At 43.8% G+C, this 25687-nt stretch overlaps 1 protein-coding gene across 1 annotated transcript in view; it reads left to right on the top strand.

Moving 5' to 3' along the window:
- Positions 1–25687, top strand: part of stac (SH3 and cysteine rich domain) — a 218465-nt gene that overhangs the window by 81971 nt on the left and 110807 nt on the right. The window contains exons 4-7 of the mRNA XM_078540102.1: positions 12552–12633; positions 12749–12864; positions 17783–17867; positions 18267–18334. Coding sequence (XP_078396228.1) covers positions 12552–12633; positions 12749–12864; positions 17783–17867; positions 18267–18334 — 351 coding nt within the window. The remainder of the gene's footprint in view (positions 1–12551; positions 12634–12748; positions 12865–17782; positions 17868–18266; positions 18335–25687) is intronic.

Genomic DNA, 25687 nt, shown 5'->3' with positions numbered 1-25687 from the left:
GGGGGAGGAATGTTTTAGGTTGCTGGGGCAAAGGTCCAGTGGGAAGTACTCATGTAAATTTTTCCTGGCAGTATGGAATATGATTGACACAAAGAGAATTGAGAGACATATCTGGCTCTTTGGCCTAAGGGTTAAATTAGTGAATGCTTGAGTTTATACTGGTTTTAGACTGAAAGTAGCTGCAGTTGGAGGCTATTTGGCATAACTGCAGGTCTAAAAACCCTACCCTGCACAACAATAAAGACAAGAGGAATTAATTTAACTGTTTTGGCTTAAATCTTATTTGGCAATTCATTTAATTTAAGTTGACACTCTATGCTCATAATTTAGATGAACAGGATAAAACCAACTTTAAAAAACTTAGAAATGTTACCTGAAAACCTCTATCAGAAGCCTTGGTGTAGCACACTGTGTGACTTGTTTAACAATGGGACCCATTTTTATATTCTTTATGTCAAGCGCAACTTTGGTGTGACATTAGTATCAAGCAAAATTTCATTAAAAATATAGCAGAATTCATCCCAGATGCCATACCCTGTTAAGGCAGTGAGTAGCTAAACTGGCCAGGACACTAATGGACGTTGCTGCTTTTCAACAAGTGCCACAGATTCCTTTACATCTGCCTGAATAGGCAAACACTAAGCCAATTTAATACCTTGATTGAAAGATGATATCTGTGACAACACAGTTCTGACTCTGGTCTGCACTGAGGTCTCACATGAGTCAGGTCTTATGGCAGATACAGGTTAGGAAGGACCCAGTTTCTATCCATGACCTGTACTAAGTTAGTGATCTCAACCAGAGCCAAAAATAGAGGCACCATAGTTGACCTTGTCAATCCAAAGTTAAGAAAAGGAGTATCAACCAAGGTTCTTGCCCATACTTTCTATCCAATGAATTCCATAGGATTTGAGCATAGATTTGTTAAGGGAAAATCATGTTTAAATAACTTGCTTGGATTTTTTGATGAGCTAACATGGAGAGATTTGGGTAATGCAGTTGATGGAGTGTACATGGACTTCCAAAAGGTATTTGATAAAGTGCCACACAACAGGCTTGTGAGCAAAGTTAGAGCTCTTGGAATAAAGGGGGCAGTAGCAGCATGGATACGAAATTGACTAAGTGACAGGAAACATAAGTCGCGAACAGTTGTTTTTCGGACTAGAGGAAGGTTTATAATGGGGTTCTTCAAAGGTTGGTGTTAGGACCCCTGCTTTTCTACATATATATTAATGATCTAGATATGGGTATACAGGGCACAATTTCAAAATTTGTGTATGACACAAATCTTGGAAGTATTGTGAACTCTGAGGATAACAAATTTCAGAAGGACAAAGGTGGAATGGGTAAACAAGTGGCAGATGAAATTTATTGCAGAGAAGTGTGAAGCAGTACATTTTGGCAGGAAGAATGAGGAGAGAAAATATAAAGTAAAGAGTAAGGAGCAGAACCTGGGGAATATGTACAGAAATCATTGAAGGTGGCAGGGCAGGTTGAGAGAGCAGTTAATAAAGCATACAGTATCCTGAGCTTTATAGTAGGGCCATATAGTACAAAAGCAAGGGAATGATTATAAACTTCATAAAACAGTGGTTTGACCTCAACCAGAATATTGTATCCAGCTCTGGGCACCACACTTAGGAAGGATGTGAAGGCATTAGTGATGGTGCAGAAAAGATTTACAAGAATGGTTCCAGGGTTGAGGAACTTCAGTTACGTTTATAGATTGGAGAATCTGGGGCTGTTCTCCTTGGAGAAAAGAAGGTTGAGAGAAGATTCGATTGTGGTGTTCAAAATCATGAGTATGGATAGAATAAATAGGGAGAAAGTGTTCCCAGTGGTAGAAGGATTGAGAACCAGAAGACATTGATTTAAGATGATTGGCAAAAGAAACAATGACAACATGAGGAAAACTTTTTTTATGCAGCGTGCGGTTGAAATCGGGAGTGCACCAGTTGGGAGTGTGGTGGAGGCAGATTCTATCTTGGTTTTCAAAAGAGAATTGGATCGTTATCTGAAAAGAAAAAAAAAATGACAGGACTATGGGGAACTGGCACAGAGATGATGGGCTGAATGGCCTCCCTCTGTGGTGTAACCATTCTATAATTCGGCTAAGGACAGGGTATGGCTCGGCTGTAATGCCTCCAGCCATCTGCCATCCCTCATTGGCAATGATCACATATTAACAGTGGCCAATTGGAGAATGGACTAAAAGATGACCCGAGAATCACATTCCTGCAAGGAATCAGCACCTTCAGGGGAACTGAGGGAAAAATGAGCAAAAATGTTAAAACAATATAACTGAAGGCACGTCATTCTTTTAAACGCACTGATGCAAGATTGGATTGCTTGAACATTGTGCACCCAGCATTATGTTTCGTTGCATTGACATTTAAAGCTGACCATTAAATTTTTAATCAAAATAGCAAAAGTTGTGTTTTGTAAGTGAAAGGCAGCTGGGGAGCAATCAGTCCTGTCAATGAAAGAAGATGCCATATGGCTGCATTGTACTAGAGTAAAATGTTAGTCATCATAGCAGTTTGAAATACAAAACCTAGAGATGACTTCATAAATGTTTCAGTGCTTGATGATACTCGGCCATCATCAGGCCATGCTGCCTGCCAGAACTTAAATTATAAAGACCTGTTAACAGAATACAATGTGTTTGCCTGTCATTTCTGTGTTGCATATTTCAGCTGCTGTAAGAATACAGCTGGACACTGCTCAATGTAAGATGATAACATAAACTCAATTATTTATCTTTTTCAGCTAATTTGAAATTAAGATTTATAACATTTTAAATGTTGGACTGCTACATAATTATATAATTAAATACCTGTATACTGAAGACCTTTGTGCATAATATCTGATTAGCATTGATTTTGCTGATAATTGAAATACTAACTTTTTTTTGAACTATGTGAAATATTGCCCTTTCACCAAAGGAACAAGGGTTGAATTTGTCAGAAGCTCATGTGTTGCAAATCTTTACTCTCTGTTGGCTCTCACAGAAGGTTATTTTGGAGGCATTTTTTACCCACCATACTGACTGCTTTCTGTGGGTTTGTTTGATGCTCTCAGTTTGCAGTAAGGAGTGTTTATTTCTGTAAAAGGGAAAAAATCTTTCTCCATGACTAATGCAAAATTCAAACAATTACTAAAAACCAGATGGGAGGACATAAAATCCCACGGCCTAATTTTCTGTGCCCGCTAGCGTCGGGCATGTTCAGTGATGTGAGCGGACAATGTGGCAAGAAGGCCAAAAATCAGTTTTATTACGTCATGAAACCAGTTTGCAATCGTCTGTTCAGCCCATCGATGGCGGGCCATGTTTCCCACCATCGGACATCGGGAACCTCATTGTAACACATCAGCATATAAGGCTAGCCCGAGGGGCTCATTCCACCGCCCCCCCCTCCACCCCGCAACACACCAATGCATTTAAAGGACGTGCACTTGGCGGGCTGCACTTTAACAGGAACTCGGAGGTGGAGCACTCGCGTGTTGGACTTCAAAGTGGGCACGTGTTTTGAGCGGGGTGGGGGGGGGGCAAAGGCTGCCCTGCAGTTGAGGCGACTTTGGGGGGGGTGCAAAGGCTGCCCTGCGGTTGAAGGTAGCGCACAAGCACGTGTGGGGTGGGGGGTGGGCGAGGGAAGTGTTCATGAATTAGGGACACCCTGTATAAAGTGACCATTTCTCTGCAGCTGAGACAGTTCAGGCGCAGCCACATTGATATGATTGGAGTTGGGCCTCTAGCTTATCTGCCCATTCAAGCAACACAGAGACATCAAAGTACCACCAAGTGCCCCAGAGCTTTTCACCCCTCGGGCACAGACTGCAAACTAATGAGCATTTTAGTGGACTGCAGAACAATTGGACAACTGGGCACATTGTACAATCCCCTTGCTAAAGCTGGCCATGGAGCAGTCACTGGTGGAGGCGCTCACAGCCCCATGCAAAGTCATCATCCCAGTTTGGTCCAGTCTCCCCCATGGTTCAAGCTAACAGAGCAGCCTTGCAGTCTGAGTTAGGAGAATGTCTGTGCCTGAGCTGAGAGCACAGCATGCAGTCCAGTGGGCAAAGCTGCCGCCAATCAGTCAAGTGGAGTGGGGCAGAGGTGGTTGGGGTTTCAGGCAGCCATGCAGCGCACTAATCTCTGGCCATCCAAGTGGTGGCCAACACTCTCTGGGATGCATTAAGGGGCCTTCAGACATATCCAAGAGAGGTTCTTAGTACAACCATGCTAACCCATGCATCTCTCTTTCATCCAGCAGAAGGAGTACATCAGGATCACGGAGCCTGGTGAATTAGCTGGATGCCTTGTGGCGTACAGAGAGTGAAGACGACAGAGAAGACAGCAAGTGAGCCGACTGGTTGCGCAGAGGGAGGAGCAGCAACCTCTAGAAGATGGGGCGGCTGGGGCTCCCGCATACACTGCCGAAGAGCCACAGTGAGCCATCACTGGTCGGCACCTTGCAACACCCAGGGTCTATAGTCACTGCATTTCATTTCTGCAGGTGACCTAGAACCAGTGTTGCCAAAGACTGCTCATGTCTAGGAAACTGGTCAGGCACATCTGCCACCTGCTGCAGGATTTGGCACCAAGGGGACTGCCAGTGGCTGTGAAAGTGACTGCGGCGCTCAATTTCCACACCTGTGGCTCCTTTCAGGATTCCACAGGTGAGCTCTGTGGATATCACAAGCCTCCACCCACAAATGCATCCATGAGGTCACGGATGATATCTTTGCGAGGGCACACAACTTTGTGCATTTCATCCAGGACCAGGAGAGCCAGGATGCAAGAGCGATTGGATTCACCCAGATCTCGGGCTTCCCGCAGGTACAGGCTGCCATCAGCTGCATTCACGTGGCGCTCAGATCTCCTTGGAACACACAGTGAACTATGTCGACCGCAAGGGATTCCATTCGCTGAATGTGCACCTGTTGGGCGACCACTGGAAATGCATCCTGCAGGTCTGCGCATGATTTCCAGGGAGTGTGCATGACCCCTACATTCTCAGTCAGTCTCAGATCCCTGACGTCTTTCAGGGTCCACAGAGGCTGCATGGATAGCTCCTCGGGGACAAAGGCTACCCACAGAGGACATGGCTGATGACGCCTGTGTGGCGGCCTCAGACTGCATCAGAGCGAAGGTATAATGAGGCTCATGCTGCAGCTCGCACCTTGGCGGAGCAGACCATCGGGATGCTTAAAATGATGATCCAGTGCCTGGACCGGTCTGGTGGAACCCTGCAATAAAGTCTGCAGACAGTGTCACGTACCATCGTCATCTGTTGCTCACGTTACAACCTGGTGCTGCAACGGGGAGAGGAGTTGGCCGAGGAGGTGATGCAGGAGCTGGAGATCTCCTCCAATGAGAAGGACGTCAATGGTGATGAGGGTGTGGAGGCCCTCGCACTGGCCAGACGAGACAGGCCTGCACAGGAGGCCATTATAGCTGTTAGATTTGTGGAGGATGGTGATGACATGCAGTGAGGAGACACCACAGATCTTTTCATAGCCTCTGAGAATGTCTGAATCCTGTCTGGCCAAGGGCAGCTTGTTTGTGCTCTGTGATCAGGGTCATATCATAGAGATGCAACCAATAAACTTTATAAACATCTGATCCTTTGTCCGCCTTCACCACCTGACCCCTTCAGGAGTACAGCGTCACTGGTCCTAGATGCTAAAGACATGGGGGCTTAAAGGTGCTGAGAGCACACAGAATGAATGACAGAACTCTGCGATGCATGCCCACGACATTCTGGCAGCAATGACAGGCATCATCGAGGTGCAGACATCAGTAATGGTGTCCAGGGAGTGTGAGGCTGGATCATCACTTTGGTCTGAAGGCTGCACAAAGCACAGGGAAAGAGGCCCTGGACTGTTATACCGGCCTTAATCTTGTGCAGGAACCAAGATTTCACATCTGAGTGACACGAACACTGCTCATCAGAACAAGGAGCCATAGGCAAGGAGACATTCTTGGGAGTTTATTTACAATAGTGAACATTATGTACAAGTGATTAACACCCGCGCCCAGGCTGTTCAACACATCTTAACTTTCCTAACCCTGCCGCTTATGTCTTAGTTCTCCCATGACATCCACAGCGGAGGTGGAGGAAACCTACTGAATGTGATGTCCTTGGCGTGCGTCTTCTGGAGGGCGAAGACATGGAAGGCTCTGGCCTGCTTTCGGAGTGCAGTGGACATCCTTCCTGATGTTCCCGAGCTTGCCTTTGCAGCTCCAGCAACTGTGACGTGACCGAGTCCATAGGCTCATCATCTGACTTGGACTCAGCAAATTTCTGGCCCCCAGAAGTTACCAGAAACCTGGGAAGTTCCTGCCACCGACTGCTGTTGATCAGACAGTGCAATGTGCTCACCAGACTGTGATACTGCGGCTACTCTAAAGCTAGGTCCCACCAAGGTGTGTCTCTGCACCGGTGGAGGGTCTGGGTGAAGCTGTGATGGGACTTCAAGGCGGGTGTCTTCAGATTCTTCTTCAGAGGCTTCTTCAGGGCTTGATTGGAGGCCCTGGGTCACAGACTCCCTCAGCTGTTTCCCAGATGTGCCTGCGAAAGCAAGGAGATATAATTAGTGCATAGCAGGAGCCTGTGAAACAGGGCACATCACTCACAGCAAGGTTGTCTGATGGATGTTGCACGGCTGGATCCTCACTTGGTAGAGCACCACCGACCTCACTATCAGCACAGGAATGGTCCAGATCCTCGCCGGCCAGCTGGATGACTCTCTTTTCAAAGTCTGTGAGGACCTTGATTTCAGGCATTCCTCCACTGGTCTGTGACCTCTTCTTGTGTGCCAGCTTGCCCTGCATGAATAGAGATGGAGAGAGTGTAAGCAGGACACCTGCCAGCCAGATGATAAGTATGCCTGGCATGTATGGGTGGTGAGTGGTGCCATAGATGTGATGAAGACAATGAAGGTGTGTGTGAGAGTGAATGGTGATGTCCCTTGAACCGGCAGTGAGTGAGCGCATTGTGGACGTGTGATGGGTTTGTGAGTGTGTGAGTTGAGAGTGATGACAAGAGTGACTTACCCTGGTGGAACAGAGGAGATCATTCATCCTATTGCGGCACTGGACGTCTGTCCTCTTTTGTAGGGTATCAGTGCTGACTACGGCTGCCACTGCCTCCCAAGCCGGATTAATGATGCTGCTGCTCATCCTGAAACCAGAGTGGGTGTAGATGACATTACGGCGAACCTCCACTGCGTCCAAAAAGCGCTCAAGGGGTGTATCATTGAACCTGAGGGCTGCAGTCTTTTTGCATCTCAGGGCCATATCTTCCCAGCAGCAGCCGTGGGCTGGAAGCACTGAGAGGTGTGCACACGGCTGCACTTTAAACATAGTGTTTAGCGAGATGATGGTGTGGCGGGTGAATGAGAGTCCGCCCACCACGGAAACGGCGTGTTTAATGCATAATTAATGTGGCAAGTTTAGGACAAATAGGTGTGAAAAGCTGCCACTGCGGCTGGCGGGTAAAACGCCTTTTTACCTGCCTGCTTCCACACTCAGTGCAAATCTGGGAGGATTACACCCCTAGAATGGTTACAGCACAGAAGATGGCCATTTGGCCCATCTTGATAGCAGAAAATTAATTGTCTCACAAGCCTAATTGGTGTTGCTGTTTTGATACAATTGGAAAAGTAATATTACAAGCGAGGTAAGAAAATTTAGAGATGAATTATCCAGTTTGTTGATGAGCATACAAAGGTCGCACCCTGCTGGGGGCTGAATTTGACCTTTGGCACATATCAAAAAGTTGTGTGTACACAGGAAATTATGTGCGCACACATGTGTTATGTATTCCTGGCAGGCCTGGAACGTGTAATTAGAAAAATTAGTGTAATCAATCTTTACTGTGAGAAATTCAGGAACACAAATGTCACCTTGTCTGGAGGGTTGTACATGCCATAGAATATTTCACCCTAATTATTTTAATATTCTTTGCAATTAAATTATCACTGGTAGCCTATTTGCATTATAGAATAATAGAATGGTTACAGCACAGAACATAACATAAGAATATAAGAAATAGGAGCAGGAGTAGGCCATTCAATAAGATCATGGCTGATCTGCCCCAGGCCTCAACTCCTCATAGCCCTCAATTCCCCGATATTTGAAAAATCTATCTACCTCCTCTTTAAATACTTTCAGTGATCTAGCCTCCATAACTATCTGGGGTAGAAAATTCCAGACATTCACTACCCTCTGAGAGAAAAAATTCCTTCGCATGTCAGTTTTAAATGAGTGTCCCCTTATTCTGTAACTATGTCCCCTAGTTTGAGATTCCCCCACTAGTGGAAACATCTTCTCAACATCTACCCTGTCAAGCCCCTTCAGAATCTTGTACGTTTCGATAAGATCACCCCTCATTCTTCCAAACTCTGATGAATAAAGGCCTAACCTGTTTAGTCGTTCTTGATAAGCCAACCCCTTCATCCCAGGAATCAACCTAGTGAATCTCTTTTGAACTGCCTCCAATGCCAGTATATCCTTTCTTAAATGCGGGAACCAAAACTGTACACAGTACTCTGGGTACGGCCTCACCAACACTCTGTGCAGTTGTAATAAGACTTTCCTATTTTTAAACTCCAACCCCCCCTAGCAATACAGGCCAAAATTCCATTTGCCTTAATTATTTGCTGCATCTGCGTGCTAACTTTTTGTGTTTCATGTACAAGAACACCCAGATCCCTCTGTGCTACACTTTTTTGGAGTCTCGCTCCATTTAAATAATAATCTGCCTTTTGATCCTTCCTACCAAAGTACATGACGTCACACTCTCCTACATTAAACTCCATCTGCCAAGTTTTTGCCCACTCACTCAACCTATCTATATCCCCTTGCAGATTCCTCATGTCCTCATCACAACATGCCCTCCAACCTATTTTTGTTTCATCAGCAAATGTGGATACATTACACTCTGCCCCCTCCTCCAAGTCATTAATATAGATAGTAATTGAGGCCCTAGAACTGATCCTTGTGGCATTCCACTAGTTATACCTTTCGAACCTGAAAAATACTCATTAATCACGACTCTCTGTCTTCTGTGTGTTAACCAATCCTCAATCCATGTTAATACATTACCCCCCAATACCGTGAGTTCTTATTTTGTGCAATAACCTTTTATGTGGCATCTTATCGAATGCCTTCTGGAAATCCAAATGCACTACATCTGCTGGTTTCCCTTTATCAACTCTGCTTGTCACATCCTCAAAGAACTCTAGCAAATTTGTCAAACATGATTTCCCTTTCACAAATCCGTTTTGACTCTGTTTGATTGCATTAAGCTTTTCTAAATGTCCTGCTATTTCTTCCTTAATAACGAGCTCTAGCATTTTCCCAATGACAGGCGTTAGGCTGACTGGCCTATAGTTTCCTGCTTTTTGTCTCCCTCCCTTCTTGAATAGGGGCATCACATTAGCAGTTTTCCAACTCGCTCGGACCCTCCCGGAATCCATTGAGTTCTAGAATATTTTGACCAATGCCTCCACTATATCTGCAGCCACTTCGTTTAAAACCCTTGGATACAGGCCATCAGGCCCTGGCAACTAATCTACCTTTAGCCCCATTAGTTTGTCAGATACTTTGTCCCTCGTGATAGATACTGTTACAAGATCTTTCCTCCCATTAGCTCCTTGCTTATCTAATATCTTTGGGATGTTTGTAATGTCCTCCACTGTGAAGACTGATGCAAAATATTGGTTTAACTTATCTGCCATTTCCCTGTTCCCCGTAATCAATTCTCCAGTCACATCCTCCAAGGGTCCCACGCTCGCTTTAGCCACTCTCTTTCTTTTTATATACCCGTAGAAGCTCTTGCTTCTTATCTTTCTTGCCAATTTACTTTCATAATCAATTTTCTCCCTCTTTATTAGCTTTTTAGTCATCCGCTACTGGTTTCTAAAACATTCCCAATCCTTTAGCCTACCACTAGCTTTTGCCACTTTGTATGCCTTAGTTTTTGATTGGACACTCTCCTTGACCACCTTTGTTAACCATGGGTGGTTCATCCTTCTCTTCGAGTCCTTCTTTTTGACCGGGATAAATTTTTGCTGAGCGTTCTGAAATACCTGCTTATGTGTCTGCCACTGCTCATCCATTGACCTTCCCCTTAGTCTATTTTCCCAGCTTGCTTTAAACAACTCTTTCTTCATACCACTGTAATTGCCCTTATTTAAGTTGTCATGAAGAGATATTAATGTGTATAATGTTATTGGAAATTATTTTTTAAAATAGAATTCTAGTGGGGGGTCTGTGTCAAGGTGTGTGTCTGTGTGTCTTAATTGGATTAAAACCAGCTAGCCTGCGTGTTTTGATGTATGGTAATTTTGAGGCGTTAATTGGGTGCACAGTAAGAAGAACAGTAAGGTAAAGTGTTCATTTGCATTTGTTAAATAAACCACTCAAGACTGCGGGTAAAATCTTGCACCTAGCTAGAAGAAGCCAAACAATGTGTTTATTTTTTCAGCTTACTAATAAAATTGGTGCTATGAAAGGTGTTTTATTGTTAGAAGAGCTGAAGTTCAAAAGACTTAGTGATACAATAGAAAATTTACATTCAATTGGAAAGCTAGGTATATAAAGAAAGGAGTTTGTGTGTGTGTAAGGTAGAGGCACTTAAGACTTAACCAGCCTGTACACCCCCAACCAACTTGCAAAGGATCCTCATTTGGAATTCATAAGGTTAAATGTGCTTTTCCTGGTGTCTATTTGAAGTCTATGGGTTACTGTTGCCTTAGTGGAAATTTACCTGGAGGCGATTAAATTAGGGATTTGTTAACAAGTTATTATAGTAGTAATTTGTAGTCATGTGTATGTGTTTAATTTGTTGTTAAATTAATAAATGTTTAATTTAGTTTTATATAAAAACCACGAGATCCAATGTCTTATTCCTACTGAATTCAAAGTCTGCATCTCAAAATTACAAATTGCAAAAATGGATTACGACAGTTGTTTCAAGTTTCCCTCTGGGATTTGAACAACTCCGCCTTTACCATCGGCTATGCTGTAATAAAGTTGAGGACACTGGAGGCCATTTGGTCAATTGGGTCCATGCTGGCTCTCTGTATGATCATCTAAGTTAGTCCCTAAAAGCTAGTCCTTTTCCTCCTAGCCCTACATTTTTTTCTCTTCAGGTAATGATCCCATACACTTTTGAAAACCACGATTAAATCTCCACCACACTCTTAGGCAGCACATTCCAGGTCCCAACCACTCACTGTGTAAAAAAAGCTTTTCCTCAAGATGCCTTTGCTTCTTTTGTTATTCACCTTAAATCAGTCTTCTCTGGTTGTTAACTCTTCCACCAATGGGAACAGTTTCTCCCTGCCTACCCTGTCCACACCCTCATGATTTTGAACCGCTCCAACAAATCTTCTCTCGACTTTCTCTTCACTAAGGAGACCATCCCAAGCTTCTCTAATCTATCCTTCGTAACAGAAGTCTCCCTCATCCCTGGATTATTAATGTACTTGAGTTCATTCCAATTAGCTAAAACCTAGATAAAACAAATGCAAGTATGTAGTTCGCCATAAGCTTAAATGCATTAAATATGATTCCAGTACAATTCTGGAGAAAAAGAAACACCTTGCAATTCTAGAGGGCGTGGCAAACTGCTTCACAATCAACAGACTACTTTTAAAGCACAGTCAGTGTTGTTATGTAGACAAACACAGCAGCAGATTTACTTCAGCAAAATCCCACAAACTGCAGTGAGAACAATAACCAGTTGGTCTCTTTTTTGTGGTGTTTATTGAGAGGTGAATACTGGCTTTTAGTTCCTTTAATGTCCTACTAAAGGAACTTCTTGCTTTTCAACAGGTGCCATGGATACAGTTATGTTCCAGCTTATAGGCAAACATATCATTTTAGCATCTTGATTGAAAGGACATCTTTGACAACATAGTTCTAACACTCTATTGTGAGGATGAGACCCGGGTCTTAAATTAGCCAGGCCTCAGGGCCAGTATAATGAGAAGAGCACCCACTGGTCACCTGTTTATAAAAATTCATTCTTAGTCTGCTGTCTTCGCTGGCAAGGCTGTCACTTCTGCCCCATTCCTAGTTGCCCTGAGAAGGTGGTGGTGGGCCTTTTTCTTGAACCATTGCAGCATATTTATTATTTGTAAGGGTTTGACAGACTGGAGTGACATGCTAGGCCACTTTAAAGGGCAGCGGTGAGTCAACCATGTTGGTGTTGATAGCTCCCTGGTCATTTAAATGCACATCCCCTGGTTTCTGACACTCTTTTATTGATTAAAATTGCCATGAATTCTTATTAATTGTTGAATATTAAGACAGACATTTTAGCAAATGGATTCTCCTTTTGAAACTTACTGAGGGCATGGAAGAAAGAAAGAAGAAAGAAGGATTTGCATTTATGCAGTGCCTTTCATAATCTCAGGATGTCCCAAATGAAATAATGGGTTGAACATCCTCCTTCTGTTGTATGATTGTATAACATATGTTGTATGTTATCATCCTCTACTTATCGCTGCTCATATGCTTGTTCTCTTATTGACAGCCAAAAGGGTTTCGACGTTACTATAGCTCCCCATTATTAATTCATGAACAATATGGGTGCATCAAAGAAGTGATGCCTATTGGTAAGTACTGAACTTCCTTTATTGAGGGCAGATGTATGTCTTGTTCACTTGTGTGGCTCATTGCTGCTAGTTTCCCTCAGTTCACTTGTCTCTTTCTGTTTATTTTCTGATAAAGCTTGCGGCAGTAAAATAGACCCAGTGTATGAAACACTCCGGTTTGGAACTTCCCTGGCTCAAAGAACCAAGAAGTCAGGGTCTGGCAGTGGATCTGACTCGCCTCAGCGTAACTCTGTAAATAACCCTTTTGGTAATTGTGTTCTGTTCATTGTTAAACTGTGACTTCAATAACTCTGGTTGACCCAGTCCTTCCTCTGATGCATTGCTGAGCTAAGAACAAATCCTTGCTCCTGTTTTTATTTTCCCTGTTGTTGGTCAAGCAGACAGAGTTACACAAGGCAGCCGATTTTCCCTTGCCCTTGAGAAGGTGGTGGTGAGCTGCCTTCTTGAACCACTGCAGCCCATGTGGTGTAGGTACATCCATAGTGCTGTTAGGAAGGGAGTTCCAGGATTTTGACCAGGCGACAGTGAAGGAACAGTAATTATAGTTCCAGGTCAGGATGATGTGTGGTTTGGAGGGAAACTTGCATGTGATGGTGTTCCCATTCATCTGCTGCCCTTGTCCTTCTAGGTTGTCGACGTTGTGGGCTTGAAAGGTGCTGCTGAAGGAGCCTTGGTGAATTGCAGCAGTGCATCTTGTAGATGGCACACACTGCTGCCATTATGCATCGGTGGTGGAGGGAATGAGTGTTAAAGGTGGTGGATGGGCTGCCAATCAAGCAGGCAGCTTTGTCCTGGATGGTGTCGAGCATCTTGCTTTTGTTGGAGCTGCACTTATCTAGGCAAATGGGGAGTATTCCATCACACTCCTGCCTTGTGCCTTATAGATGGTGGATAGGCTTTGGGGAGTCAGGAAGTGAGTTACTCGCTCCAGAATTCCTAGCCTTTGACCTGCTCTTTTAGCCATAGTATTTATATGGCTGGTTCAGTTCAGTTTCTGGTCAATGGTAACCACCAGGATGTTGGTAGTTGGGGATTCAGTGATACTAATGCCATTGAACATTGATTGTTGGATTCTCTCTTGTTGGAGATGGTCATTGTCTGGCACTTGTGTGACGTGAATGTTACTTGCCACTTTCAGCACAAGCCTGAAAGTTGTCCAGGTCTTGCTGCATATGGACGTGGACTGCTTCACTATTTTTATTCATTGAAGCATTGATGTCTACGCTAAATGTCAGCTACTCATACTTGCTTATAGCACTAAAATAGGGAGAGCTGTGGGTACAGCAACATACTAGCACACTAATTTAGATACGATTGTTTAAATTCAACAATGATGTATAGTATATTAGTTGAAAGATACTGAATTGGAATCAGAAAGACACCCAGTAGTTGAAATTGACACATGGTCATAGAATCAAGAGTGGTTACAGCGCAGAAGGAGGCCAGTCAGCCCCTTGTGTCCATTCCGGCTCTCTGCAGAGCAACTTAGCTATTTCCTCTACCCCACCCTTTCCCTGTAACCCTGTAAATTTTTTCTCTTTAGATAATTATCCCATTCCCTCCACCACATTCTCAGACTCCACATTCCAGACCCTAACCACTTACAGGAGCTAAATCACAGTTCCTTCACTGTGGCTGGATCAAAATCCTGGATGTCCCTTCCTAACAGCGTTGTGGGTGGACCTATGACACTTGCACTGCAGCGGTTCGTGAAGGTGGCTCATCACCACCTTCTCAAAGGCAATTAGGCATGGACAATAAATGATGGCCTTGCCAATGAAACCCACATCCCATGAACAAATAAATAAAAAAAATAACTGCATTAAAAAGTTTTGCCTCATGGTGCCTTTTGTTTTTTTGCCATTCATGTTAATTTGGTGTCCTCTACTTCTAAACCCTTTCGGCAAGGGGAGCAGTTTCTCATTATCTACTCTGTCTAGACCCCTCATAATTTTGAACATTTCTTATCAAACCTCCTCTCAATCTCCTCTAAGGAGAGCAGCCTTAGCTTCTCCAATCCATCTATGTAACTTGGTAACAGCCTTGCTGCAAACAGGGACAAAAGAACTGAACTCAAGAGCAGAGGTAAGAGCGACTGCCATTGACGTTAAGGCAGCATTTGGCTGAGTGTGGCATAAGTCCTGGCAAAATTGAAGTCAATCAGAATCGGGCAGAGGTAGGGGGGTTAGTCTCTCCACTCGTTGGAATCATACCTTCTACAAAGGAAGATGGTTGTGGTTGTTGGAAGCCAATCATATCAGCCCCAGGACATTGCTACAGGAGTTCTTCAAGATAGTGTCCTCAGCCCAATCATCTTCAGCTGCTTCATCAATGACCTTACCTTCATCATAAGGTCTGAAGTGGAGATATCCGCTGACGGTTGACCAATGTTCACTGTTCGCAACTCCTCAGATACTGAAGCAGTCCATGTCCATTTGCAGCAAGACCTGGACAACATTCAGGCTTGGGCTGATAAGTTGCAAGTAACATTCGCACCATACAAGCGCCAGGCAATTGCCATCTCCAACAAGGGAGAAGCTAACCATCTCCCCATGACATTCAATGGCATTACCGTCGCTGAATCCCCCACTGCCTGGGGGTTACCATTGACCAGAAACTGAACTGGAGTGATGTCAGGTGCTGCGCAAGCTCCAAAACCTAAAGCTCGAACTGCTCTAGCTGATGACACTTCCTGGACATGTGGTTGTCAAGGACACAAGAAGCAGCATGGAGCTCCCATATCGAACAGGATGTGCACTCAAGGGGACCCATTTGACCTAACATGTCTATTTATTTGACTAATAACTGACAACAGACATAAACATAAGGCTTAAATTTTAAAAAAACTCACGAGCAATGTATCAGCTACTCATTAATCAGCTGCTGCCCTTGTGCAGACAGCACTTTATTTTATGGGGTGGTTAGCTTAAAGGTTTTACGTAACCCTTATTATCTATACATCTCAGATTTTAATTTACTGAAAAATTCAGAACTCTTCAGTGGTACTATCCCTTGTTATTTAATTTAAACTTAGCCCTAGACCCAATTAATTGAACACTGATTCTAATAAGATTAATATAAAAACTTAAGCCAATTTGATAATTCATGAATTGATCAAGTCTTACTTACAGTTGATTAATTTAAATTCAAAATTTACCAGAATACTAAACCCTGTTTTCTGTATCCTCTATTACTAAACCCTGTATTCTGTATCCTCTAATACGAAACCCTGTTTTCTGTATTCTCTAATACTAAACCCTGTTTTCTGTATCCTCTAATACTAAACCCTGTATTCTGCATCCTCTAATACTAAACCCTGTATTCTGTATCCTCTAATACTAAACCCTGTTTTCTGTATTCTCTAATACTAAACCCTGTTTTCTGTATCCTCTAATACGAAACCCCGTTTTCTGTATTCTCTAATACTAAACCCTGTTTTCTGTATCCTCTAATACTAAACCCTGTATTCTGCATCCTCTAATACTAAACCCTGTATTCTGTATCCTCTATTACTAAACCCTGTTTTCTGTATTCTCTAATACTAAACCCTGTTTTCTGTGTTCTCTACTACTAAACCCTGTTTTCTGTATCCTCTAATACTAAACCCTGTATTCTGCATCCTCTAATACTAAACCCTGTATTCTGTATCCTCTAATACTAAACCCTGTTTTCTGTATTCTCTAATACTAAACCCTGTTTTCTGTATCCTCTAATACTAAACCTTGTTTTCTGTATCCTCTAATACTAAACCCTGTTTTCCGTATCCTCTAATACTAAACCCTGTTTTCTGTATCCTCTAATACTAAACCCTGTTTTCTGTATTCTCTAATACTAAACCCTGTATTCTGTATTCTCTAATACTAAACCCTGCAGCCCTTGTCCTGTGATGCCAGTTTGCAATTTATCCTCGCCATGTTTTCTGGCCGCTGCTCTCAAAGTGTTCTTGGGTCATTGCCACTCTCACCAGGCTCTCGGGCCTCTGCTCTTGCCATGCTTTCAGGCTGCTGCAGTACTCACCATTTTCTCGGGCCGCCGCCACTCTCACCGAGTTCTCTGGCCTCCGCCGCTGCCACCAGGCTCTCGGACCGCCGCCGCTGCCACTGGGCTCTCGGGCCGCTGCCGGGCTCTTGGGCCACAGCCGCCGCCATTGGGTTCTCGGGCCGCCGCCGCTGACGCCACTCCCACTGGGCTCTCAGGCTTCTGCTGCCGTGTCTGCCGGGCTCTCAGGCTGCCGCTGCTCTCGCTGTGCTCTCGGTACCTGATGCACCTTTATCTCTGCCTTGTCCTTGGGCCATTGTAGTCTGGTGAAGCAGCTAAAATAAATAAGGCGAACCCCTGCCCCAGCCCACACAATGTAGCAGGAAATGATTCCAATATGCAGCCCCCCCCAACCCCTTACATGTCCTGGCAGCTCTTCAGTTTACTGGTCAGTAAATACCAGAAACTATGGGGTAAATTAACATTCCAGCACTCGAGGTGAAGAGCATCCTACAATCAGAGCATCCTACAATCAGAGCCTGCACCAGCTATTTGGATGTAGAGGTCAGCACACCTGACTTGTAGCGGGCACAATTTTCTTTTTACACCCAAGTTTCCTGCTATATGTTATCATCACCAAGTTCAGCACTACGAGCAGTAAATTACGTAGCTGGTCATCATGCTGCTGAAAGAGTTGTAGAGGGTGCAACAGGTGTAAGGGCAAAGAACTGAGGAGCAAGATTAAGCTGTAACCTAGAATGAAGGTCGCGAAGTGGAGGAATTGGGGCCAGCACTGAGATATATAGAAGCATTGAAGAAATCAAGGATGTTAGCAAAACAAAGATTATGTAAATAGCCAAGGAATTGAGGCCTGAGGGAAATATACAAGATGCCTATTGATTAACTGAATGATCTATTAAATCATTCAATTGGTCTTTCCTTGTGCCTGTTTGCTGTTTGTTTAATATAATATAAATATAACCTACTCCCTTTTTCTGACTGTTGACAGTCTTCATAGATGCATTTCCTGCTTTTTCTGTTTCGGTTTCAGGTTTTAGCAGATTTTTTTAAACTAACTTTATGCTGAAGTTATTGAAACCTCATCAACGTGACTGGTTTTAATTTCCATTCGTGACCACATGTACTTACTGTTTTCCTCATTTTATCTCAGGCTTCTGACCTGGCTGAAGTCCCAGAGGAAGGTGCTGATCCTCCACATGGACTGTCAAGTTTGAGCAGGAAGTATAGTGATAGTGGTAAGCATGAAACTAAATATATATTTCATCTGTCTGTGAGAAGCATTCCGGGTCCTGAATGTTTAGCATCTGAACATTCTATTCTCCATAGTGTGCCTGGGTTCTATTATCAAACTTTCGCTACAAATTTTAAGCAGCATTTGATTAATGTCAGTAATTGAACAAGACCTCAATGATACAAGAACATGATCGTTGACAATTCACCGGTTTTCACATTCTATTTATTGTATTGTATTGCAGTTTGCTTTTTGAGAATTGAAAATGATGAATGCATTGAAATCCATCCTTTTCCAATTTAATGAGATGTGAAGTGCCATGTTACATGCAGAGTGGAAAATGAAATCAGAACTGAGTGAGTATTGGCTGCCAGCAATAGTGATGTTTCTCTTTCTTTTGTAGTATTTGGTTCTCTAGAGAATGGGCTTGAAAATATCATGAGGGAAGAAAGGAAGCCTTCCAGTTTTCTGGTAAGAACCTGAGGCCAATTCTGATAAAGCCATCTTCGAAGCCATTTGTGTTGCAACAGCTCCAATCACAAATCGTTATGCCACTCAGTTTCTCCATCAATATTCATCAGAATATAAGTGTATAACTGTTGTAGATCTTAGTTGTTTTGCCTACTAAGCTCTTCTCCAATAACTTCCCTCCACTTTCATTGAAATTAAAACTCACTGTTAAGTTTTCTCCGCTAATTCATGATCTCTGAGGTCCTCAATATTGAGGAATTTATTTGCCCCAGAAAACTTTCCTTCCACTAACAATTTACCCAAATTTAGCATACTACTGTCTGAATCATTTCACCTCTGATTATATTTTCAAAAATCATAGTTTCTGGCACTGTAACTTTTGTACATTCTCCTTGATTTGCCAATATTTAAAATGATCTTGTTTGCAGTACAAAGTTATAGGTCCCCAAATTGTTTTTAGTTTTTATTTATTCGTTCATGGGATATGGGCATCACTGGCTAGGCCAGCATTTATTGCCCATCCCTAATTGCTCTTGTTCAGAGGGCACTTAAGAGCCAACCACATTGCTGTAGGTCTGGAGTCACATGTAGGCCAGACCAGGTAAGGATGGCAGATTTTGTTCCCCAAAGGACATTAGTGAACCAGATGGCTTTTTACAATAATCAGCAATGATTTCATGGTCATCATTAGACTTTTAATTCCAGATTTTTATTGAATTCAAATTTCACCATCTGCTGTGGATGGATTCAAACCCAGTCCCCCAAAGCCTTACCCTGGGTCTCTGGAGTACAGGTCTAGTGACAATACCACTATGCCATCACTTCCCAGCATTCCTGGAAGTTACACAGGAATCCTGTCTGCCCTCCAGCACTGGTGTTTGATAGTTAGCAGTAGGGCACTCTAAATGAATTAGGTTTGCAGGAATCCTTGCGATTTCAGGTGCATCTCCAGTGACCTGCAAGTCCATGAACCATCCCTTCCCTCCACTGTGAAACACCATTCAGTTCCCTGTCTGCCTAAGTGCGCTGATCCAATTTTCTAATATTATTTCTTGCTCACAGTTCCCCACGCTGAGCACAATTCCCCTACCCCAATTGGACTCACCTACACTCATTTGGAGGCAGGTGTGTCTATTCTCTCCCAGTGACTGGGTTCCAGTATCAAGCTAGGCTCCTTCTTAGGATATCCGTGCCCCTGACCATGCCTCCATGGGCAAATGGAGATTCTGCCCCTATAAAGGCTAACCCCAGTATTCCAGGTGCTCCCTTTCTTAGGTGGGTTCCTTCAGACTCCTGGCAGAGTTAGGGCAGGAATCTGGCAAAAGCCTCAGTAAATTCAAGGTCACAAATTTTATTATATTTGATATTTTCAACACAATTGTGAAATAATTGCACCTATAATGTGCCAACTTTTTAAATTCCAAATTTTAGTATTTAGAAGCAATTAAAATGATTTTGCAATAACTGCGTGTCATTGCTGCAGTTTTTCAGTGTTTTCAAAAAGAGTTGTGAATTGTTCCGGCAGATGATGATCCTTTGGAATTACGGCAATTCACAGTCTTTATAAGGATGTAAAAAGAAAGTTTCTCCTGTTCATATAGCAGATCTCTTGCATTTGATCTTATACCTTCATGTCCGTTCTCTAGACATCTCAGTCATTGAAAACACTCTGTTTGCACCTACCCTGTCGCATCCCTCTGTAATTTTAAGCATCTCTCTCAAGCCACCTCCAAATCCTCCTGCACCCGAATAAAAACAGCCCCAACATATTAAGTCTTTCTTTGCATTTATAATTCTTGAATTTTATGAACTGCCATTCCTAGGATGGAACTTGACCATTGGGAGAACATATTAGGAATGAGATGGTTTGCTCTCCAATGATCTTCTGCATCTTAAAATTAACTGGTCGAAAATCAGAGGGAATGCACCCTTAATTTCCTGATATGCGTTCCAGCGAGTGAAGCTGGGAACCAGGAATGCAAATCACAGTTTTTTTAAAAATTAGCACTGAAGAGAGAGAGACAGCCTAAGAGCAATTAGCATCTAACTGACTCCAGAAAGGCACAGCAATTAGACCATGCAGTCTTAAAGGGATGTATCTGATAACATTCAGTTGCACTTTTCTGGTAGAATGAATAATGCACTGTGTTTTAAAGGGTATGGCACTGCCAGGCTTACTAAGCTGTTGGTTGTAAATTCTGCCATGGTGTGAATTTAATTGGATTGAGGACGATGGTGGTGCCTAATACTCCTTTTTGATTTTCCAATCAAAAATACAATTAGCCGTACCTGAATTTTCCATTATCCACATCTAGCTAGTGGCTAACAGATTGGACAACACAGAATTTTTACTCCCTTTGTGTGATTAAGCACTTGCCATCAATAACATGAGGATGGCAGGTGGGAGACAGATAAATGTGGCAAGAAACATCAGTTGGGAAGCTGCAGGAATTATCCCTGGCATTCAGGTGTGTGGCCTAAGGAGCAGTTGACAGGGATTGAGGGGAGAAGTGGAGTGAAAACCGGGATGAGGGAGGCTAAAGTTTCCTTCCACCGTCCAGAAGGAAAGCTAAAAAATGTAAATCAACTGACCTTCTGAACCCACATCTAGGACTGTTTCCCTTTGATACCGGATTTTCTTGGCGAGGCTGGCATCGCGTCACAAGTGACAATAGCTTTGAAGCCTCACTGGTATCATTGGACCCCAACTTCTAAATCTCAGTGATGTCCTTCCCTGTTTTCCTGAAATTCACTTTTTCAAATGGCCTGATACACTTGTGTAGCATGGTTCCTGTGAGTGCCACGCTAGCTTTAGTTTAACCTCATTCTCTGTTCCCCCACACATCCTGTCCTTGCCAGACACGGGAAAGATAAAAAATCAGTGCTTCAGGATAAAGTTACTTAGTGATGGGCAGGTAGAGGAGAGTGGCAAGGACAGCAGTGAGCAGGGGGACAAGGGCAGCTGTGTGAGGAGGAAGGAGGGGCTGCTAAAGCACCATAAAGGTTGTAATCCATCATTAATCCCTTTGTTGAAATATGAGATGTTTTATTCTTTAAATTGTAAATAGCATTCCTATTGTAATTGCTGACTTCAATATAAGCACTGATTTTGCTCTTAAGTAACAAAACCTTATCTAGCTTGAGGATAGGAAGGCCTTATGGCTGAATCCTACCCTACATGGCAGAAAAAAGACTCTTGGTTATTTCTTTGAAACATATCTGTCACACGTGCCAATTTCTATATTCAAGAGAGGAATGGTTGGCGAAACGTAGTCAACAATAGAAAATACTTTCGAATTGACCTCAGGATGTCCCAATGCAAGTAGCTTCTACTTAGCTTAAAATGTTACAGCAATAAACCTTTATGGCCTTAAAGGGACAGGTAAGAAGATTGTACAGATGCTGTACATGACATAGTATTAAGTTTCTGTTCTTATAGGGATGCAGCAAAAGAGCATTTGTTGATTAATCATAGCAATCAATCTCTATCAACTGGTCTATAACAGAACTAGAAATAAGGGGTTGAATTTTCCTGATTCCGCAAAGGTGGGTTAGGAGGCAGGAAGGACCTGAAGTAAATCTTGCCACTGGTGGGGTTCAATGCAGCAGAGGCTACCCTCCTCACAACGGTAGATAGACAATTTTGCCCATTAATCGACCAATTGGGGACAAAGTGATGGCACATTGGGGTCTTATCAATGCTGCATGGGCCCCCCATTAAGCCCAGAATTGAAGTGGAGGCAGCCTCCTGACAGCAGGCCAAGGTTCCATTGACACCTCGTCTCCGTCACCCCAGCACAGACCCATTGGAGTGAGATGGCCAGAGTTACAGCCACAAGCCACCCTGGAAGGGTGACTCCTCCACAATGATGGTCTGACAGCTGTGTGAGAGAATTAATTTTTGCAGTGCTTCAGAGAGCGCCTCCACCCACAGTCTCCTGCTTGCTGCAGCAGCGTTCACCTCTTCTAGTGGGCTGCCAGCCAGACATTGCTGCAGGCCACCTGATTAGACCTCTCACTTCCCTGGTCCGCCCCGCATTCTTAATTGGATGGGGCTTCCAGAGGTGGCTTCCTAATTGGCACCTCTGGGTAGATTGCAACTGACTTCCTGCTAAGGCCACTTGTGGGTTTGCAACCTGGAATTGAGGCTGACGTCGAGATCACTACCTAAACAGGAAAATGAAAACCATGTATGAAATGTTGTATTTTCCAATTTACAGAGGGTAATTCATCTAAATATAAGGAAGACATAGTGATAAATGGAACATTTTCACACTTTTTAAAAATTTGCCCTAGAAAATACCTGTTCTGATACAGGCATGCATACAGCATTTGCACAAATGCCACACACAACTCTCATTACAATCTAACTCAGCCTTCAGCTTAGCCCTACTGGCATACATCTGTCTACAGTGCTGAAGAAACTGCACAGTGTCATTGGTGTCCGTGAATTGTTGGATCTCTGTGCTCTTTCTACCTGCCATTTGTTATTTATGTCTCAGGTTTTATGCTGTACCATTGCCTTCAGCTGCGTGTAGGACTGCTGCTTTTCTCTTGAGGCGTGGTGAAGTTTCCAGTCTGCAAAAGCTTTGTGTTCGTACTCGTTTAGGTCCTGTATCTCTCGATCGTTTTCATCATGATGTTAGTATCAGTCACTCAAAACCAGCCCCGCTGAGCCTGACACCAGACTCCGAAAGCAACTGTTCTATTCGGAACTCAATCTGGGCAGGAGACCCCCAGAGGACAGTGGAAATGCTTCGGGGCTGTACTGAAAGCACCCTTGGAGAGATCAAACATCTCTGCCGACTAATGGGAGTGCCTGGCTTGTGACTGACCAAATTGGAGAAGGTTTATTCTGGAAGGCACCAAACACATCGAAATCATCACATCGGGTGCACGCAGAGGCAAAGTCAAGGTGTCAGAGAGAGCACACAAACTGCCAAACACCTCATCTGCCCCAACCTTCAAGCACCACCTGCCCCGCATGTGGCAGAGTCTGCGGATCGCACATTGAACTAATCAGTATCTCTGGACCCATTGAGCCAGAGTGGAAGCAGGTGATCCTCGATCTGAGGGCTGCCTATGAAGAAGTAGACTGACATATACCACAGGGTGCCTCAGGGCCGTGTGACAGCGCAGGGTGCCTCGGGGCCGTGTGGCAGCGCAGGGTGCCTCGGGGCCGTGTGACAGTGCAGGGTGCCTCGGGCCGTGTGACAGCGCAGGGTGTCCCGGGGCCGTGTGACAGCGCAGGGTGCCTCGGGCCGTGTGACAGCGCAGGGTGCCTCGGGCCGTGTGACAGCGCAGGGTGTCCCGGGGCTGTGTGACAGCGCAGGGTGCCTCGGGCCGTGTGACAGCGCAGGGTGCCTCGGGGCGGTGTGACAGCGCAGGGTGCCTCGGGGCCGTGTGACTCCGCAGGGTGCCTCGGGGCCGTGTGACAGCGCAGGGTGCCTCGGGGCCGTGTGACAGCGCAGGGTGTCCCGGGGCCGTGTGACTGCGCAGGGTGCCTCGGGGCCGTGTGACAGCGCAGGGTGCCTCGGGGCCGTGTGACAGCGCAGGGTGCCTCGGGGCCATGTGACAAGACAATAGAAGTGGTTTTGTTTGAAATGAAAAGCCTGTTCAGAGATACACTCTACTGCTGTAGCGAGATTAGTTTTGCCATTGACTTAGTCTGCAAATGTGTTTATGAATAAAATATGCTTTGATACTCTGCCTGAGAGAACATCTAACACTAACAGACCATACTTATCAAGAAACCAAACAACAGCAGAAAATACTGATTGGACAAATTTGGTCCCGTGACGTCTGAAAAGAGAAAAGGCAGATTAAAGTTTTGGCGGTGTCCCATTTTTAGAATTCATATTGGAAACCAGGACACGCCCATTACAGAGATGCCTTCTGATTTAAGTTTGCAACCCAACAATTTCCTCAAAAGGTGAATTACCAAGTTAGTGATAAACCCAATAAATCCTGGAAAAGCTAGTCTTAACACACTGCTGTCTTGGTGCAGTTCCAGTTTGACATGGAGAGTACAACTGCCCATATCAATGAGAGACATACATGGAGAGTTCAGTCCCTGCTTCACATAGAGACAGCTGAAGGGAATATTTAGAGTTCAGTTGCCGATGACAGCAAAATCCTCTTAGCATCATAGTTTGTATACATATTTGTAGGTGTTTATGTAAGGATTTTGTTCCTTTCAAAGTTGTTTCGCAGATTAAAGCCAATTTTTTCTGACTATTAAATTTGATTTGATTTTTTGCCCCAAATATGTTTGCTGAAGTTTAGGAAAAAAAAGACATGATACTCAAAGCGTCTATATCACATTCCTGCTCGATTATTTCATTCACATTCCATTTGAGACCTGTTTATCATTCAGTTTATTTCTGACTCATCACAAGTTGACATCCGGGAGATGGCCATACAAGTGCAGTAGATACTCTGACTTCCACAGTCAAAGGCCTCGTACTTGCCAAATGGGACAAATTTCTGTCTCTTAAATAAGCATACTGGCACTTTTAGAGGTGGTTGCTGGGCAGAATTCATTTATATTGGATGTCTATCCCATAATGACTGTGCTGTGATTTGAGGACTGAGCCTTACATGGCTGTGCTTCTCCATGATTCTGCTACCTCATTACCAGTTATACTGAGGGGCAGTTGCATGGAAGTTCCTGAATCTGATGCCTTGTTTGCACAAGGCAATCAGAAGAAATAAAAATGAGAGATAGCTGTCGCGAATATAAGCTGAGAATGGTGGAAGTGCTTTACTTTAGATCCTGTAGCCTGAACAAACTTTCAATTAACATTCCTTGTGTTACAGAAGAACTTTTAAAAGCTTTTTTTAAATTGCCCTCACCTTGCAGTTGGAACTGGATTTGTTTCTGACAGCATAAGGACCCTCTAAGATTACTGGATATTTTTGCCACCCTCCATAATAAGATGTTGTGAAAAGCAGCATGGGATTTCCATGGGGTTCCCTTGTTTGCTATTTTAATACAGGAACAGAAAGAACAGTGCAGATTGGAGTAAAACTCGAGGGAGGCAACATTTGAGGAGGTAACACCATATGAAATATTAATTCTCAAAGAATTTATAGGCCTCATAGATCCTATGAAGAATTCACTGAGAAGTGCTGTGTTAGTGTAGACTTGCAATTGTGTGCTATTTTCTACCTCCTTGCAATGCCGTGCTCCCTTCTCGATGGGCCTCTGCCATTTCCTTCACTTGAATACTTGCTTCAAAAATGACCTCGCAAAGCTTCTGTCCCTAATTTTGAAGAATCCCCATGTGACTGAACTGCCAGTGGATAACGAAATGAAATGTTCCAAAATTTCAAGCAGGATTAGTATGAAAG

This window comes from Cetorhinus maximus, chromosome 4, assembly GCF_964194155.1.
Source record: "Cetorhinus maximus chromosome 4, sCetMax3.hap1.1, whole genome shotgun sequence".
In the NCBI taxonomy this organism is placed as follows: Eukaryota; Metazoa; Chordata; class Chondrichthyes; order Lamniformes; family Cetorhinidae; genus Cetorhinus; species Cetorhinus maximus.
This window is presented reverse-complemented; position numbering and strand designations above follow the sequence as displayed.